Source organism: Poecilia reticulata, chromosome 7 (assembly GCF_904066995.2).
Source record: "Poecilia reticulata chromosome 7, P_reticulata-male-v2, whole genome shotgun sequence".
Taxonomy (NCBI): Eukaryota; Metazoa; Chordata; class Actinopteri; order Cyprinodontiformes; family Poeciliidae; genus Poecilia; species Poecilia reticulata.
The window spans coordinates 25,711,997-25,727,845 of record NC_088836.1 but is presented as its reverse complement, the minus strand read 5'-3'; the positions used below and the strand labels follow the sequence as shown (position 1 = coordinate 25,727,845).

At 38.2% G+C, this 15,849-nt stretch overlaps 2 protein-coding genes across 13 annotated transcripts in view; both read left to right on the top strand.

The window, feature by feature from the left end:
- The window catches only part of rap1gapa (RAP1 GTPase activating protein a), a 65,717-nt gene extending 54,715 nt beyond the window's left edge, over positions 1-11,002 (top strand). For 6 of the 12 annotated variants that reach the window (XM_081609172.1, XM_081609168.1, XM_008414315.3 and 3 more), the window contains 9 exons: positions 3,054-3,090; positions 4,971-5,048; positions 5,792-5,901; positions 6,481-6,600; positions 6,744-6,879; positions 7,483-7,594; positions 8,517-8,593; positions 8,700-8,747; positions 8,876-11,002. In XM_081609172.1, the coding sequence (XP_081465298.1) occupies positions 3,054-3,090; positions 4,971-5,048; positions 5,792-5,901; positions 6,481-6,600; positions 6,744-6,879; positions 7,483-7,594; positions 8,517-8,593; positions 8,700-8,708 (679 nt within the window). In that variant the 3' untranslated portion in view covers positions 8,709-8,747; positions 8,876-11,002. Of the gene's footprint in view, positions 1-3,053; positions 3,091-4,970; positions 5,049-5,791; positions 5,902-6,480; positions 6,601-6,743; positions 6,880-7,482; positions 7,595-8,516; positions 8,594-8,699; positions 8,748-8,872 lie in introns of all 12 variants that reach the window. The other 6 variants (XM_081609170.1, XM_081609171.1, XM_081609169.1 and 3 more) reach the window with 6 other exon arrangements.
- A 1,301-nt stretch (positions 11,003-12,303) lies between these two features.
- On the top strand, positions 12,304-14,122 carry aurkaip1 (aurora kinase A interacting protein 1). Its single transcript, XM_008414307.2, has 4 exons — positions 12,304-12,456; positions 13,113-13,212; positions 13,303-13,754; positions 13,841-14,122. Exons 2-4 carry the CDS (start codon positions 13,164-13,166, stop codon positions 13,955-13,957), a joined length of 618 nt encoding a protein of 205 aa, XP_008412529.2. The 5' UTR covers positions 12,304-12,456; positions 13,113-13,163; the 3' UTR covers positions 13,958-14,122.
- The last annotated feature ends 1,727 nt before the right edge of the window (positions 14,123-15,849 follow it).

The window sequence follows — 15,849 nt, the reverse complement described above, 5'->3', positions numbered from 1 at the left end:
TGCTATGTGAATAATCTTCAACACTTAAATATGTTGATTTCAACCAAATTCCCATTGATAACATTTTTATTTTCCATTACTAGTTTTTTTAAAGATAATTGCCCTTTTTCTCTTAATAGGAAACAAACAAAACAAACAGAATAATACATTTCAACAAAATCTGAACTATCAAGTTGACTATTTTCCTAAACATCCCATATTATATCTCTACAACCCATAATTCAGTTATGTTTTTTTTGTGGAATTCCATGGCATAATTAATTAGCTCATTGCAGAACTTAAATGTTTGCAGTTTCACTTAACAGTTTCCTAATCTACTGATATTGTTCAGGACTCAGAAGTAACCAGTACAAGCTTAGAGAACTTCTCTAATATTGAGCATTAAGACATCTATTGAGACATTTTTGCTGTCTGGATAATTCCTATATGTGAACAGGTTAGTAAGCAAGCATTCTTCATTGCAGTGGCAGTGTGTGCATATAACTTATCTTGAATGTCTCGTCTCTCTGACTCGCCCTCCTGCTGCTGGCGTCGCTGCAGCATAATCCTCCCCCTTCTCTCCTCCTCCAGCTTCCTGTCAGTCCAACTGGTTCTGGTGTTTGATCTTTGGGTTGTCCACACTGTCCCTCAGCCAATGTCCATATTGTCCACAAATGAAACAAGCTTCAAACAGTTCAATGTGGTGTCGTCTTCTCCTCATGTCTCTGAATAAAATCTTTCCTTTCCATGATGGTGGGATGATGCTTGCAATGCTGAAAGGGTTTTGTCCCCCAGCCTGGATTGTTGATTCAATTCCTGCTCCGTCCGCCTCTGTTGTGTCCTTGGCTAAAACATTCACTTGTCTTGCCTGCTTGTGATGGTCAGAGTCTCTGGCTTCTGTCAGACTTCACCCAGAGCAGATGTAGCCATGGGTCAGTAGGTTGCCACCATCATCCATATGCTGTAGAGCACCAGTTCCTATCCGAATGTCCAGCAAGAGACCTCATGAGTTTTCTCACAGTAGTCTCCTGCACGAGAAGGTTCCATCAGTCATCAGTTCCCAGATGTCAGCAGACACTTCAGTGCCTGGAGGGGATGTAGATCTTCTTGATTCTGTGGATCTTGTTGATCACTTTTATCAGCTGGTAGTGTGAGAGGGACATCATCTAGTCCATAGGAGGACAAACTTGAGGAGTTGAGGTCAGAGGTCAGATGCACTGCAGCGAGGCTCAGACAGAGGGGGAAAAGGAAAAACAAATGAAAGTCCATTAGGTTTGTTTTTTCTTGTATAGTTTTTCAGCCACCTATTTTTCCTCCAAAAATTTAAGAACTCATAAATAATTTACTTATTCAAACACATAAACATAAAACATATTATGGCCTGTAACGTCTTTCATAAACTCAAACATTTCACCCTGAGGAGGAGTTGATTCCCTGGAACCATTTAAACTAATTTCTTCCATAACCTGGTTCCAAAAGAAACCCTAAGGTTTAAAAGCCAATCTCTTTTCCTCAGGGAGAAGGGTTCATTGGATCCTTTGCCATGTTAGATTTCACAATTTATGTTTTAAGTTATCCCATTAGTCTTAGTTATCTCACCAGATAACAATAATCCCAGTGCTGGAGCCGTGGAACCCAACAAGCAGCCCTCTTCTCATTAAAGCCTAAGTGAGGTATGAGGCTGGATAATGTCCAGGTCGGTACCTTAACACTGCTTGTCGACCTCCCCAGATGTCCACTCAAGGGAACACAATATCATTTATTATTTTCTTTGCATCCTGTTACTGTTCCTCTTAAATGTTTCCCCTTGCATACCAGGACTTATCTTTTTCTTTTCTCTACATCTTGCTTCTTCCATCCACAAACTCATACATTTATCATCCTTTCTTTCCAACATTTTTCATCTTAACCTGCTTTTCTTTTCCTCTTTCTCCCACTTCATTTCAAACTTCTCCTTCACTCGTCCCAACTGGCCTTCACACTCAAACATCCTTCCCCATATTTCTTATTGTCATGCTTGGTAATGAGTCAGACTGCTGTAAACCTGTTGAGGATCTAGATCCCATTTTAACCTTTCAGGGAGACGTCTCTCCTCTGGCCTTCATTCCTTAAGGTGTAGAAGTGCTAAGAACCACCCTTTTTATCACGCTTTGTGATAAAAAAATTTCCAAACTCTTTTTGAGTTGAACCTAACTCCCCTTTGGAGTTTCTCACAGGATCACAGCCGTCTGAGTCAAACTCAGTAATAATCATGAAACAGTTCTCACCCAATGGAGATCACTAAGGTCCTTTACGGATCCAGGCGGTCAGCAGCCGTGGAGACGAGACCTCAGATTCCCCTCATTGGAGGTGGACTGAAGACAAACTCCTCAGGTTGGCCAATACATCCGGTCTCACGTCGGCCACGATCTCCTGACACGCTGGATCCCACTTCTGACACCAGATTGTTATGGAAATTTCATTATCAAGGAATGAGAATCTGTTTCAATAATAAGAGAAAGATTAATCTTTGTCTTTAAGTTTCTTTATTCGAAGGCAAAAGCGTTCGAAGACCCTTCTCACTGAGCGCAGTCAGTAGAAGAGCCCTGAGCAACACACATCACATCGTTATATAGTCACAGCAAGACAAAGACCCTCCCAAAGTCTGATGTTATCTCTACTGCCAGATGGCCACAGAGACACCCTGACCCCCGCCTCATGAACTATCTCTCACCTCTTGGAGGAGATGATTTTATGGCAGGAAAGACAGTTGATAAGGATTTCAGGAGGAACTTCTAACACTTCTTTGTCAGTTCATGGGTTCAGCTCAAACAGGGTACAAACTACATTCCACACATCAGTCCTTTAAGACAATCATTAGATCAAGCATTTTACCCAAGACGTCTTCAGGTCTCTTCTGCTATCACAGCTGTAGAAACATCTTAACATTATTTGCAAAACTTATTTAATGGACAAACACATCTTGCAGAAATACAAAAACAAAGCAGATATTATCAGTAAATAAATGGTAAAAAGTATCATCAGTTCCTTCAGGAATGAAATAAGACTGAAAACGAAATTTTCTATTACAGCAGCCACAGTTCTGCAGAGAGCCCTAAATTCCCTGGGATAGTAAGTACAGTGCCTCTCTTCGCCTGAGCTAAGGCGAACCTCGCTACCTCTGCCTCCTCCAGCACCTCTACTAGCGTATCGCCTCTTCCTCACACGCTTGCCGCATTAACTTCTCACACCGATGCACCTTTCCCTCAGCCGAGGGGATCAATAACAGACTGCTTTGGTCTGGAAGCTGACTCTCATGTTGCAATTAGTTGTAAACTGTCTGCAAGATGGAGTGAGAGGAAGCTGACTGGTGTCAGGCTCGTGGTGATGGTTTGGGATTAAAGCTGTTCTTTTTAAATCCTAAAGCATCTGCATTCTTCACTGCAAAAACACAAAATCTTACCAAGTAGTTTTGGTCTAGTTTCTAGTACAAATATCTTACCTGAAATCAGACAAAACTATTTTACAAGCAACCTTTTCAAGTACTTGTGCTAGTTCGTCTTCACCAATATTAAGGAATTATTGACTTAAAACACTGATAAGTTAGTTTTGTTTTATTTCAAGTGTCTAATATCTTCACTAGAAACCAAACCAAACTTGCTTGGTAAGATTTTGTGTTTTTGCATTGTAATACAGGCATAATAAATCTCTAATGTGTTCTAGTATTTTGCTAACAATGTGTCTGCTATTATGTGCACAAATACGTTAAGCATGGGTTTGATTGCTAAGCACAGAAAATTGTTGAATGAAGAAAATGATGAAAACCTTGTAACTTTGCCTTATTTCAGGATGTTTGTAAGCTAAATGAACTAATTCAAAGCATCGTTGTTGCTTCAGCTCTTTAATCCAACAATAGTACGTTTCTAATCTGAGCTGTTTACAAGGTTTTTATCCGATGTTACTATTGCATTCAGTTTGCATCCACCCATCATGGGCATTACTGTCCTAATAATGTCATTTATGTTGTTAGATGTATTTGGAGACCTGGCTTCTATCTGTACAAATGTCCTTTCCAAAACAAGTTAGGATGTGTTTTTGGGACCATTTTTGGTCACAACACACTAGCAATTACAGTTCAAATTCATCATTTAAAAACCTCAAATTATTTTAATATTAATGCCCATGAAAGCTGCATGCAAACCTCTGAACATACAGCTCTGGAAAAAATTAATAGACCACTTAAAATGATCAGTTTCTTTGATTTTACTCTTTATATGTATGTATTTAAGTAAAATGAACATTGTTCTTTTAATCTATGAACTATTGACAGCATGTCTCTGAAATTACAAGCAAAAATGTTGTTTTTATTTACAGAAAATGGGAAAGGGTCAAAATAACAAGCAAGATGCAGAGCTTTCAGACCTCAAGTAAAGCAAAGAAGATGAGTTAATATTCATTTAGAAACAATAATACTAATGTTTTAACTCAGAAATCAATATTTGTCAGAATAACAAGGAGGTTTTCAGTGGGGTTCACTGCAGTGGGCTCTTAGTTTTCTCCAGAGCTGAACAATGGGAGAAAAAGAAAGATGCATTGAACAGGATTTATTGTTGCCACCGTCAGTAAAAATGATTGCTTTCTTTTTGAGAAGATGCTCTCTAATGGTGTTTAGCACATTATGATGACACCTAAAGAATACTTTGTCGTCCGCTCCTCTCTGCTGCTTTTTTTAATCTCTTCTTCATCATCTTCCTCACAGGCATATGTGGCTTACATAAGCGGCTCATCATGTCTCTCTCCCATTCAGCTGCTTGTGTTGCCCACGGAGCCAGACTCTCTCCATTTGTATTCTCTAGTTAACTTATGTTTGACTGACATGACTTACTGCATGAAATCTCATATATATTTGTATAAATCTCATGTTTTCTCTCCTCCTCATCTCTCTTTTTTGTGCCATCACCATCCTCTCCTCCTCCTCCTCTCTCTGTTTCCTCTCTTCCTTTCTGCCTCAGTCATTGCTTGTCCCAGGCAAAAGTCCCAGTAAATATGGACGCCGTGGCAGTGCCATAGGGATAGGAACAGTAGAAGAGGTTCATGTCTAATTACTAACTACCTTCTAACTTATGTCTGCTGCTTTCTGTTGCTTTTATTTGTCTGCATGGCTCCACTGCATCAAGGCCGAACGTGATTCCCCGCACATTCCAGCTCCTCTTAATTCCTTTTGGAAATCCGGTCATTTGAATTGTTTCGTTTTAAAAATTACCCAGAAAATTAAGAAATTGACAGAAAAAGCTCATTTTAAAACTGACACACTTTTTCTCGTTTTACTGTTTTCTGCTTTGCTGCAGTAGGTGCTGCCTTTCTACAGCGTTTCTCTACTTTGTTTATGTCCAATTAGCTAATTCTAATAATTCAGTAAGCCCCCCTTACAGAGGTTTCACAAAGAAAATTGCCTTGCTGCTCTCTGAAGCCGCATGGAATTAAAATCTTTTTTTACGTTCCTAATTTGAGACCTTTGAAATGGAGACTGAAGTAACAAAGCGGCTGCTGAGGAAGCATATTTACAGGCAGCCTTTAAACTGACCTTTTGTCTCCCGCTTCAGCGCGCTGTGCTCTGACAGGGGGGACTTTCACCTGCTCTTGGCATGAAACGCATATTTTTCCTCGTCTTTATAGCACCTGAAAATCCACATATAACCCTGATAAATCAGAACGATGTGTTTTTGGAATTTACTTTCCTTTTAAATTAAATTTAGACTGTGTTGTGGATCGCAGTAGAAGTTTAGAAAGTTTTCCCACAGTTTGACACTTGATTTTCTGCTCTCCCTGCCAGTCTCTGATCATCCCGGGAAAAAGCCCAACGAGGAAGAAGTCGGGTCCTTTCAGCTCCAGGCGAAGCAGCGCCATTGGGATTGAAAACATCCAAGAAGTCCAGGAGAGAAGGTGGATGAAGACTGTTGTTTATTATTACCGTGCTTTGAACTTGTTCTCAGTTTGTCACATTACGACGACAAACGTCAACACATTTTATTGGGATTTCATGTTGTAAACTAACATAGAGTAGTGCGTATTTGTGAAGAGGAAGGAGAATTACATATATCGTCAACTTCCTAAAATAATGAATGATGTCATGTTTTGCCAAAAAAAATAAAAAATCACCACCTCTTATTATCAAAAGATAATTTAGGCAAAAAAAATCCCTCACTAATAAGCCATTATTTTAGGAAAATATTGAAAATGATGACATGTATCTGTATTATTTCCTTCTGCTCTGATGCCTTTAGATAATCTGCATTTAATATCCATGTGTGCATAATTTCTTCTCAGTAAGAGACCAGCTGTTCTGTGAATGCCTCTGAGGTTTACTAGTGAATAAACAGCATCAAATATCTGAGTAAAATAAGAAATAAGATAAAACTAACATACAAGAAAGACTTTAGCAAGATATAAGAGCTGTCATTTCAAACATTAGGTCTTTTTTTTAAAGCTTTGTTGAAAACATTTTGTTTGTGTTTTCTGTAGCAGTAGAGACACATCTCCAAACACTCAGAAAACTCCTGACAGTGGCCACGTTTCTCAAGACCCGAAATCCGACAACTCAGACCAGAGCTCTCCTGAGGTCCTCACAACCACCAAGAACAGGTGAGCATGACAGATTACAGCAGCATAGCATGTTTTTTTTTAGCAGAACTTGTCATGCGTGGCTTTGCATGAGCATGGCACCATGTTGTGTTGCTGTGTGCGATGCGTTTGGCGGGATCAGAGAGTGGTAACCCAGGGTGCAGCTCTTATCTCTGTGGCAGGACCCCTTCCATCCCTGAGGGCAACGACCTCTCCCGTTCCTCGTCCAACGCCAGCAGCTTTGCCAGTGTGGTAGAGGAGAACGAAGCCGAGGCAGCAGAGGACTACGACACAGGCATGGTGAGTGGGAAACGCTGCAGTATGTAACTTTAATTTAAAAAATATTTTTTTATTTGTTAAAACTGTCTCCACGTCGTGACAGTTTTAACAAACCTCTTCCTCCCTGTCCTACTGTTGTCCTTCTGGAGAAATGCACCGCTCCCAACCCAAAACAACCAATCAGAACCAGGAGGAGGGTCTTAGCGCTGTCAATCAACCTCATGTACTCCCAGCTAAAAGTGCTAATGGCAGAGATTCAACTCACCATTACAGGAAAACTGTTTATCCACCATCATCAGTGGCTATGCTAATTAGCCTGAGCATTCATGACAGGCTATGCTAGCTGCAGTGTAGCAGTAAAGAAGGGGGAGCACATGGAGGGGGTGATTGACAGCATTAAGACCCTCCTCCTGGTTCTGATTGGTTGTTTTGTTTATTTTTGTTTTGTCGGGAGTGGTGCATTTCTTCAGAAGGACTACAGTAGCACAGGGAGGAAGAGGTTTTGCTAAAACTGTAACGATGTGGAGACAGTTTCAACAAATACGTTAAAAACATATATTTTTTTTAAAAATTAAAGTTTACAAATATGTAAAAAAAATACTTTAAGTCTCTTTTCACACCCAGGAGAGTCTGTCATCAGCCGGGACGCCTCACAAGCGCGACTCCCTCACCTACAGCACCTGGTTGGAGGACAGCATCAGCTGCACCAGCAGCAACAGTCGTGGCAGCTCTCCAGGTTAGTGGATGAAATGCGAGGAAAACATTTTGTAGTCTATTATAAATAACATAAGAGCGATCATTTTTTGATCATTTTGTGACAGACTAATACAAAGCAAAGCAAAAGGTGTATGCATTTTAACCATTTCATGCATAATGGTCACTGCAGTGAACAGCTATCTGGTGGATTTTTATGTTAGAAATGCACACAAACCACTGAAGTGGACAAAGGGCATCATACAATCAACTATCAACTACTGGCCATTCAATGCAAGTGCAAGAACATTTTTGTTAAATCCAATATGGCCGACAGACGAAAAAGCAACTCAGGACTACCCGGTTCCTGCTTCTACAGTAGATGACTCTTACATATAAAAAAGTATATATGGTGACATCAAGTAACCCCCAAAAGACTAATACTACGGATGTATTTCCAAATAACACCTTTGTATTTGGAGAAAATTGCAACTGACCACCTAGAAAAAAATATAAAAATTTTTAACAAAACATTTTTCCCACCTTTTTTAAGCCTTAAAAAAAATCAAAAACAGTTTTAAAAAAAATTGTGACATAAAGGATCATAATTCATGCATGAAAGGGTTAATTTAATTGATTATTTGTTTACATATCTACTTTTACTCTAATACCGCTTAGTGAATTACCAACCAATAGGTCAGATGTCAGCGACATCTGACATCTGATGTGAATGTGAATCACGTGATGTGAATCACGTCTGATTCACATGTTTGATTCATGAGCCGTGGCCCAACAGGAAACCCAATCAGAACGTACTGGCTGGATACATCACTATACATCATTTTCCACTTTGTATTGTCCAATCACATAAAACTTCAGCAAAATACGTTAAAGTTTATTGTTGCATTGCGACAAAAAGCAGTCTCTAATGTTGATTGTACTTCCTCTGCTGTCTTGTCCCTCAGGACCCGGTAAATCTGATCGAGGGAAAGCTGCTGACATTCGGATCAAACTGGAACGATCACATGACCATCAGTCATCAGTGAGTCACCTGCAGTTATTTTATATTTTCCACCTCCAAATTTCTGCACGTTTTTTTTAATATTTATTAGTCTTTTATTTGATTATTTGTGCTTCTTTTTGTGCAGAACTGTTAGCCCTGCCCACCTGATTATATCCTGAATCTCCATCTTCAGGTAGGACTTATTTCATTCAGCACCCTTTACTATGACCAAATGGAAAAGACATCCTGTATGAAAATAAAAGTGATCAAATGTTGCTGCTTGTGAGTTGTAACCAGTTACCTGTTTTCTCCCGAAAGCAGTCCCATATGTCTCACTCCTTCTGAGAACCATGCATTTGACATGACGGGTGAAGAGAAGGAGAACGATGATGAAGATGAGGGAGGACTATCGGCTGGAGCCTGCAGTTGGCTGCTCAGGGACGACATGCATCCAGAAACCCAGAGGACACTAGGAAGGGTTACGCACAAAAAGGGGCCAGATTTTTACATCCTTCGTTTCCTTCCACTCATCTCTTTGCCTGTTCCCACATCCGTTGCCTGGTTGTACTTTTTTTTTATTTTTTATTTTTCCTGGCCTTTGTTGTAGAAGTGCACATTTTATCTGCAAATGTAAATGTTTTATCTGTGAAAATGTCACTTTAGTGTAGTTGTCTTGTTGAAGTCATGGCGTTCTGGCTGTGAAAGGTACAGACTGTGCTCCGAGCTGTCATCGTGAGGAAACCTGCAGCCTAAAGATAAAGACAGTTTAAAGGGCATGTATCATCATATTTAAAATTTCACCTCTTAAAATTAGACGTTTTGTTTCACAATGGCAAAAGATTCATTTCCATTTTGGAAGCGGAGCAACATTTAAAGATTTGAAAAAAGGAAAATGATAACCAAGAATGCAAGTTGCAAAAGGGTAACGACATTACGTGTTCGACTCTGAACACAACGGACACAAAGACAAGTTTTTCTAGACGATAAATTGTCGCAGATATTATTGCGATAAATGATTATATTGTTGTTTTACAGATAATAAAGAAAATAATGATAATAATGCAAGTTCACCCTCTGAGAAGTCAATAAGCTTTGATTTTGATCAGGACATTTCACACTGGAACAAGATTTTAAATATCCAAAATAAAACACAACTGAAAACAATAAGACGTAAATAAAAACCACACACAACCAAAACTATAAATAAGCATGTTATCATCACAATGGCAATTATTCAGCTAATTTTTTAGCATTTAAATTACATTGAGAAATCTACTAAATAGACAATTGTTTTGGAAAATATTAGTTCTTATCTCATTGTTTCCACCAATTTATGTAAAGGAATATAAGCGCAAATTGTATTTATTTATTTATGCTTTTCTGGTGTTGGAGTATGATGACATTTGCCCTTTAAGGTTTTTAGCTTAATAACGATCTCCAATATAAATTCTGAAGGATTTAGCACGTAATGTGCATCAGAAAAGTTTACTTGTGTGAAATCCAAAGAGAAGAACATGATTGCTGCACTAAGACACTTTCTATCTACTTTCTCCAAATTAAGCACATTTAACAAACAATTAAAGTTTACTGGAAAGAAGAATCTCGACTGATACTCAAAGTTTTCTTGGCCTTTAAGTTTATGTTACCTCAATATTTGCCACGTTCTCATCTACCAAACTACGTCAGTTGTATTAGATTAAATAATAATCAAACTTGATTCGAGGAACTGAAGAATTGGTTGCATTGCCTGTAGTAATAAGTCACTGCCTGTATGGTCAGCCGATGTACCAATGTAGTCATAGCAATGTTATTTTCTTACTCCCGTCTTTCTCTAACCATGTTTTAATTTTGTCCACGGTTCCTGGTGAAGTGTGCGTTACACGGTTCCTCTCTGGTGATAACACTCAGCGTCTTGTCATTCAGCTTGTATATGTTGCTTTGGTGTAATTGTAGTCTTTACCTGTGGCGCCTGGCTTGTTTCAGGGCTCTAACCTTGTTCAGTGCAGTAAGTTTGCAATGCAAATATGATCAAACCATGTATATTTATTTGCTTTAAAAGTGACTAAATCCAAATTAAGCTACTGGTTGTGTGTACATATATATAAATTTAACAGGAGTACATATATTTATAGCTGGTGGATTTTAAACTGGGAGGAGCAACACCATAAGTTTACTGCCAAGTTGAATATTTACTGTTGTTTTATGTCATGTACATTCTTGATTTCAGATTTTATTTTGACAGTTTTGTAGATTTTTAAAGGTTTTCAGACTGTAAAAGGGAAAATGTCTCTGTACATCCCATTGACCATTTCAGTTGCCTTATATCACACAATGACAGTGTAAGTAAAGCCAGTGTAGGCAATAGTTAAAATCATCAGGATTTCCAATGAAATGAATGTTTTGTTTTTGCTTGTTTTTACTGTAAATAAATACCCCAAGAAGTTTAAAGTTTGCTGGACATTGCTTTTACAAACGCACACACATACACACACAGTCTTCACAAAGCCAAAGAGAAACTAATTTAATTAAAGGATTCGATGAGAATTTTATTCCTCCAGAATAAAATTGGAGGATTCTGACAGTTCAGGTTTCACATGTGGAACCAAATAGGGGAAGCAGACGACTTCAGACATGAGTCAAATAGCCACAAAGAAACTTAATGTAATCGTGATTAAAAATAAAAGTGCTGATGGAACAAATGACTCAGTGGAAACATGTTTCCATGGAGGTTCACAATAATGCAAACAAATAAATCAAAATATGGACATATAGGATATTGATGTCGTCACATCATACACTTACCAGCTGAAGAGGGAAAATACTTCTGATCATAAATCCTTTTCCTTTTCTAGTAGGCTTATAGTAATTTAATGTAATTTGGTACTGTCCTATATTGCGCTATTTTCATTTAATATTTAAGATGTTTTGATTAAAGTGGAATGACATGTTTTTATGTATTTTTTTCACATGCACTTCCGTAGCTTAAAACCTGTGCTGTTTAGACAGTATTAATCATATAAACATGTAATTGTGTAGGATAAATATCTGTTTTTTGTCCTCAATGCTCCATTTATTTTGGAGGAAGAACTTTTTAACACTACAATTTAACTCATTCTCCATTTTAGCGTGGTGATGGATTTGTGTTTCTCCCTGAGACACTGTTGATGTCCATCAGATCCACAAAATAATTGTCTAAATCAAGAGGTGGTTCATTTCTAGTCACACCACTTCCACAGCCATCTTACATTCCAGATTCAAATACTATAGATATGCAATAAAAAAAACTATTTTAAAACAGAAACGAAACGAAAAAAAGGTCTGTACTTCATATTCTGGCCACTTATAAGTGACAAGATAGTCGATTAGATTATTTAAGGCTTGGCAGCGGACTGCGTAATACAATATATATATAAAAATATTCATATTCATGGGCAGAATAATTTGTTTTATTTTATATTTTTTTATTACGTTTGTTTCATTCTATTTTATTTTGTTTTCTTTTTTCTTGATTGTCTTTTCTGTCTGTTCGAAATAAATAAATAAATAAATAAATAAATAAATAAATATTCTTTTGTAAATGTTATGTTTTTCTGTTTCCCCTAAACCACAAAAATGGAAATGAGCTATAGTTCATTATTTTCACTATAATTGCAACCAATTTTCCAAGGTTTATCACTAATCAGTCATTTTTCAGACTCGGGTAGAGACTGAAGCTTTCGACAATTTTCATTTATCTGTGCCCTCCGTTCATTCAAGTCCAAATTCAGGGGCTGCGTCAATCGGTTCTCGCGGAACCATTGTTCTGCAGTCGAAACAGGAAACGTCGTAAACACATGTCACACCTACCGGAAGTTGAATTCCTAAGTCACATTGACAAGGAAACCCGGTCACGAAAATATTTGGTAATGTAATTTTTTTTTCATTTCATATATTGTCAGTAATTGTGTGGTTGTTTTGTTTAAAATATGAATTTTTTACTCTTACTGAGCAATATTCCGCAACGTAACGATTTTTAAATCCGTATCCACAGTTAGCTGCATAGCTAGTAGCAAAGCACCCTTTCAAATAAGAAAAAAGTCGTTATTGCTATGGTTTCTCGGCTTGGAAGGAGGTGCATGTACTCTGGTTCTACTTCCAATTTCTTTTATTCTGTTGGTTGATCATTTTTACATTACTGTCTATGCATATTCTGAATTTTATTTAGCTACGTTCGTGTCACTGTGAAATATATTATCCGCAATCTGGATTATTTTACTCAACATTCCCTGATCTACAAAACCAGCTGCAAATAACTCTTGCATTGTTTTAAGACAGAATAGTTTGCTTACATTTTAGAGCTGGAAACAAAATATTCTTGCCTTTATTTGGTAAACCTCTCTTCATAAACTAATCAATCAGATTAAGTTTTGGTTGCTTTCTCAATGAACTTTGATGCAGCAGGGACACAACTAAGACTGATCATTTCATTATTGTTTCTAATTACCTCCGTTTAACTGTCTTTGTCCTTTAATTTAGCAATCCAGTTGTGACTAATTCAGCTCTATCTACTTGTTTGCAGGACCTCTGATGAAACACCCCACTACTGATGAATTTATTTAGTTGATTGTTGATGATGTTTGCCTTGAGAGTTGTCCCACGATTATTAAGTAGAACAACCTGTAAGTATCAACAGAAGAGCAAATTTTTTTTACTGTTATTCTAATTTTTTTCCGACCATCTTGATTGACTCTTTCTCTTTTAATTCCCAGATGGAGTTCAAGTTCAAGGAGGCATTCTGAACACATGCCTTCCGTCTTCCTGCTCATCGCTACAGCAGAAACAAAGAAATTACTCGACAGCAGCAGACAACACGCGTCCTCCGCGATGGGTCCAGCTTGAGCCGGAGCTGGAAGAGGCTCTGGTGCCGCGGAAGCTTTCAGTGAGTCCGCTGGAAAGCTGGCTAACTCTCCGCTACTCCCTGCCGCCGCTGCTGGAGTCAGCGCCGCTGCAGGAAGACATAGAGCTGCTGCAAGAGAAGCTGCTGCCACCAATCTCTGTGCCTGTTTTGGAGGACGGGGAGGGCTCTGCAACACCCATGAGATGTAAGAATGTTTTAGAGATCCGGCGGCGAAAGATTAACCGACATAAGTACAAGAAGCTGCAAAAACGGACTAAATTCTTGAAAAGGAAAGTTTTGGAGGGCAGGGGGAGAAGAAAGCAGGTGAGGAGCAAATGGTAACCCTGCTATTCTCTTATTCTATGTGTGTGCTCTTGTCAAATAAGCTTGGTTATTTATGTTGTGTGCAGAAAAGATTTGAGGAGGATCTGAAGAGAATATGGAAGAGAGCCGGACTGAAGAAAGCTCCGGACGGCTGGGCCACACCCAAGATCTTTATTAAACAACAAGGAAACAAAAGGAACTGAGAAACACTGAAATCAAATGTTTAGTCTGTGTTGCATCATTCTTCCCACCGGCTGATCCTGAACACCTCTCTTCATCGCCACGTCATAAGGTCACGATCTCTGTGGGTGCGGTTAAGTTCTGCAAATACGTCGTCTAAATAAAGATCTCACTCTTTTCACTCGAAATGTTTTTCTTTTGTTCCTTTCTCTACATCCAGTACTTTGAATAATTATTTAGAATCCTTCGACTTATTCACATTTTGTCACTTTACAGCCAGAAATGACAAACGTATAATGGTGGCATGGGAGAAAAATGTTAAATATTTTATTGATCCCAAAGGGAGATGAAATGTTGTAACTCATGTTAACTCAAATTTCTTCAAAGTTACTGTAGACGGTGATGGCTGTGGGCACAACGAATCTGCTGCAGGAGTCTGTATTACAGTGAATTTGAAAAAGCCTCTGACTAAAGACCCTGTTTTTCTTAAGACTCATGAAGAGTATGGTGAGGGTTGTTTCTAATTTTATTGATTTCATTCAAAATCATTGCTTTGCACCATCATCTCTAAATGCTCCACAGTAATCCCCAGAACAGAACGTGGTGTGATTGATAGTTTTTAAATATAATTCTACAAATAAAAAGTTTGAAATGCCTGGCATGCATTACCGTTCATCTGAAACGAGTCAATCCCGTGCTTCTACCAGCTTTACCAACTCTTCTTTGCAAAAAAATGGTCAGATTGGGGAGAATCCATGAAACTGATTTTAAAAAGGAGTCGATTCCTAACTTGAATTAGATCTGTACTTTGACTGGGCCAATATGACACATTAATATGCTGTGGTATAACCCAGCCTCAAGCAGGTTTTCTTCCAGGACTTTTTGATCTCCATCCATATTCAGATCAACTCTGAACATCTTCTCTGTCCCTGCTGAAGATGATGATGATGATGATGCTTCATGTTTCACCTTTAGGGCAGTGGTCGGTTTCTGCCACATTCCCATAATGCATTGCATGTTGGCCAGAAGATTTAGTTTAACTCTCAGCCAACCAGAGCATCTTTTATTTTTCTACGGTTGCTTCAAAAGGGACAGCCTTCTTTCAGCATTGGATTTCCATTTTCCACTCAACCATAAAGATCAGGTAAGTAACCAATTGGTCTAATTAATTGCTTTCCACGATGCTGTTAATTTTTTAGGCCTTCATGGATCAGCTATATTTGTTCAGAGGTTTTAAAAATGAAGCGACTCTTTATTTATAGGCATTCGATTACAAATCTTTCATTAAAGACTTGGAAAACCCGTCTCACTTTCCTTCCACTGTAATTATGAGCTATTTTGTGTCGATGTATCAATTAAACCGCAAATCAAATATGCAGTTCGTGGTTTAGGTTCAAAGGTTGTGATTTCTGTTAGTGCCGTACACTAGATGGCGGTATTGCGCCGTTACATAAAATAAGTGAACGTGACATAATTTGGCTTTGAGTGGTTCGGTCTAAAAGGCATTTTGATAATCCTTTAATAATGGGTTTATGAGTTCGGAAAAATCTGCAAAGATTCTTCAGGACTTCTACGAGCGAGTTTCGTTTAACCTTAAAAAAAAAAAAAGAAGAAGAAGAAGGAAAGTGAGGAGAAGTTTTTCCATGTGGGAAAAACTGTATAATGGAAAAACATGCGCGAAAAGAAACCAGAGTCCAAACAACAAGCTGTAAAACTTTGGGGGCAAATGTTTCAACAGCCTTTGGAAAGAAACACACGTTTTCTTGGAAAAAAGATTTTGTATAGAGTGTAAAAGAAAAAAAGTGAGATGTAAGAATAAATGTGTTTGCAAGTCTTTAAAATGGGAATTACAACTCATATTTGCACCTTTTCTTTGTTTTCATTACCTTTTTTAAAAAGTTGGTGTGTGTGTGGT

Coding starts and splice junctions, on each gene's coding strand:
- aurkaip1 (XM_008414307.2), top strand. CDS start 13,164: ATGATGTTTGCCTTGAGAGTTGTCCCACGATTATTAAGTAGAACAACC. Junction 13,213..13,302: donor ATTATTAAGTAGAACAACCT/GTAAGTATCAAC, acceptor TTTAATTCCCAG/ATGGAGTTCAAGTTCAAGGA. Junction 13,755..13,840: donor GCAGGGGGAGAAGAAAGCAG/GTGAGGAGCAAA, acceptor TGTTGTGTGCAG/AAAAGATTTGAGGAGGATCT.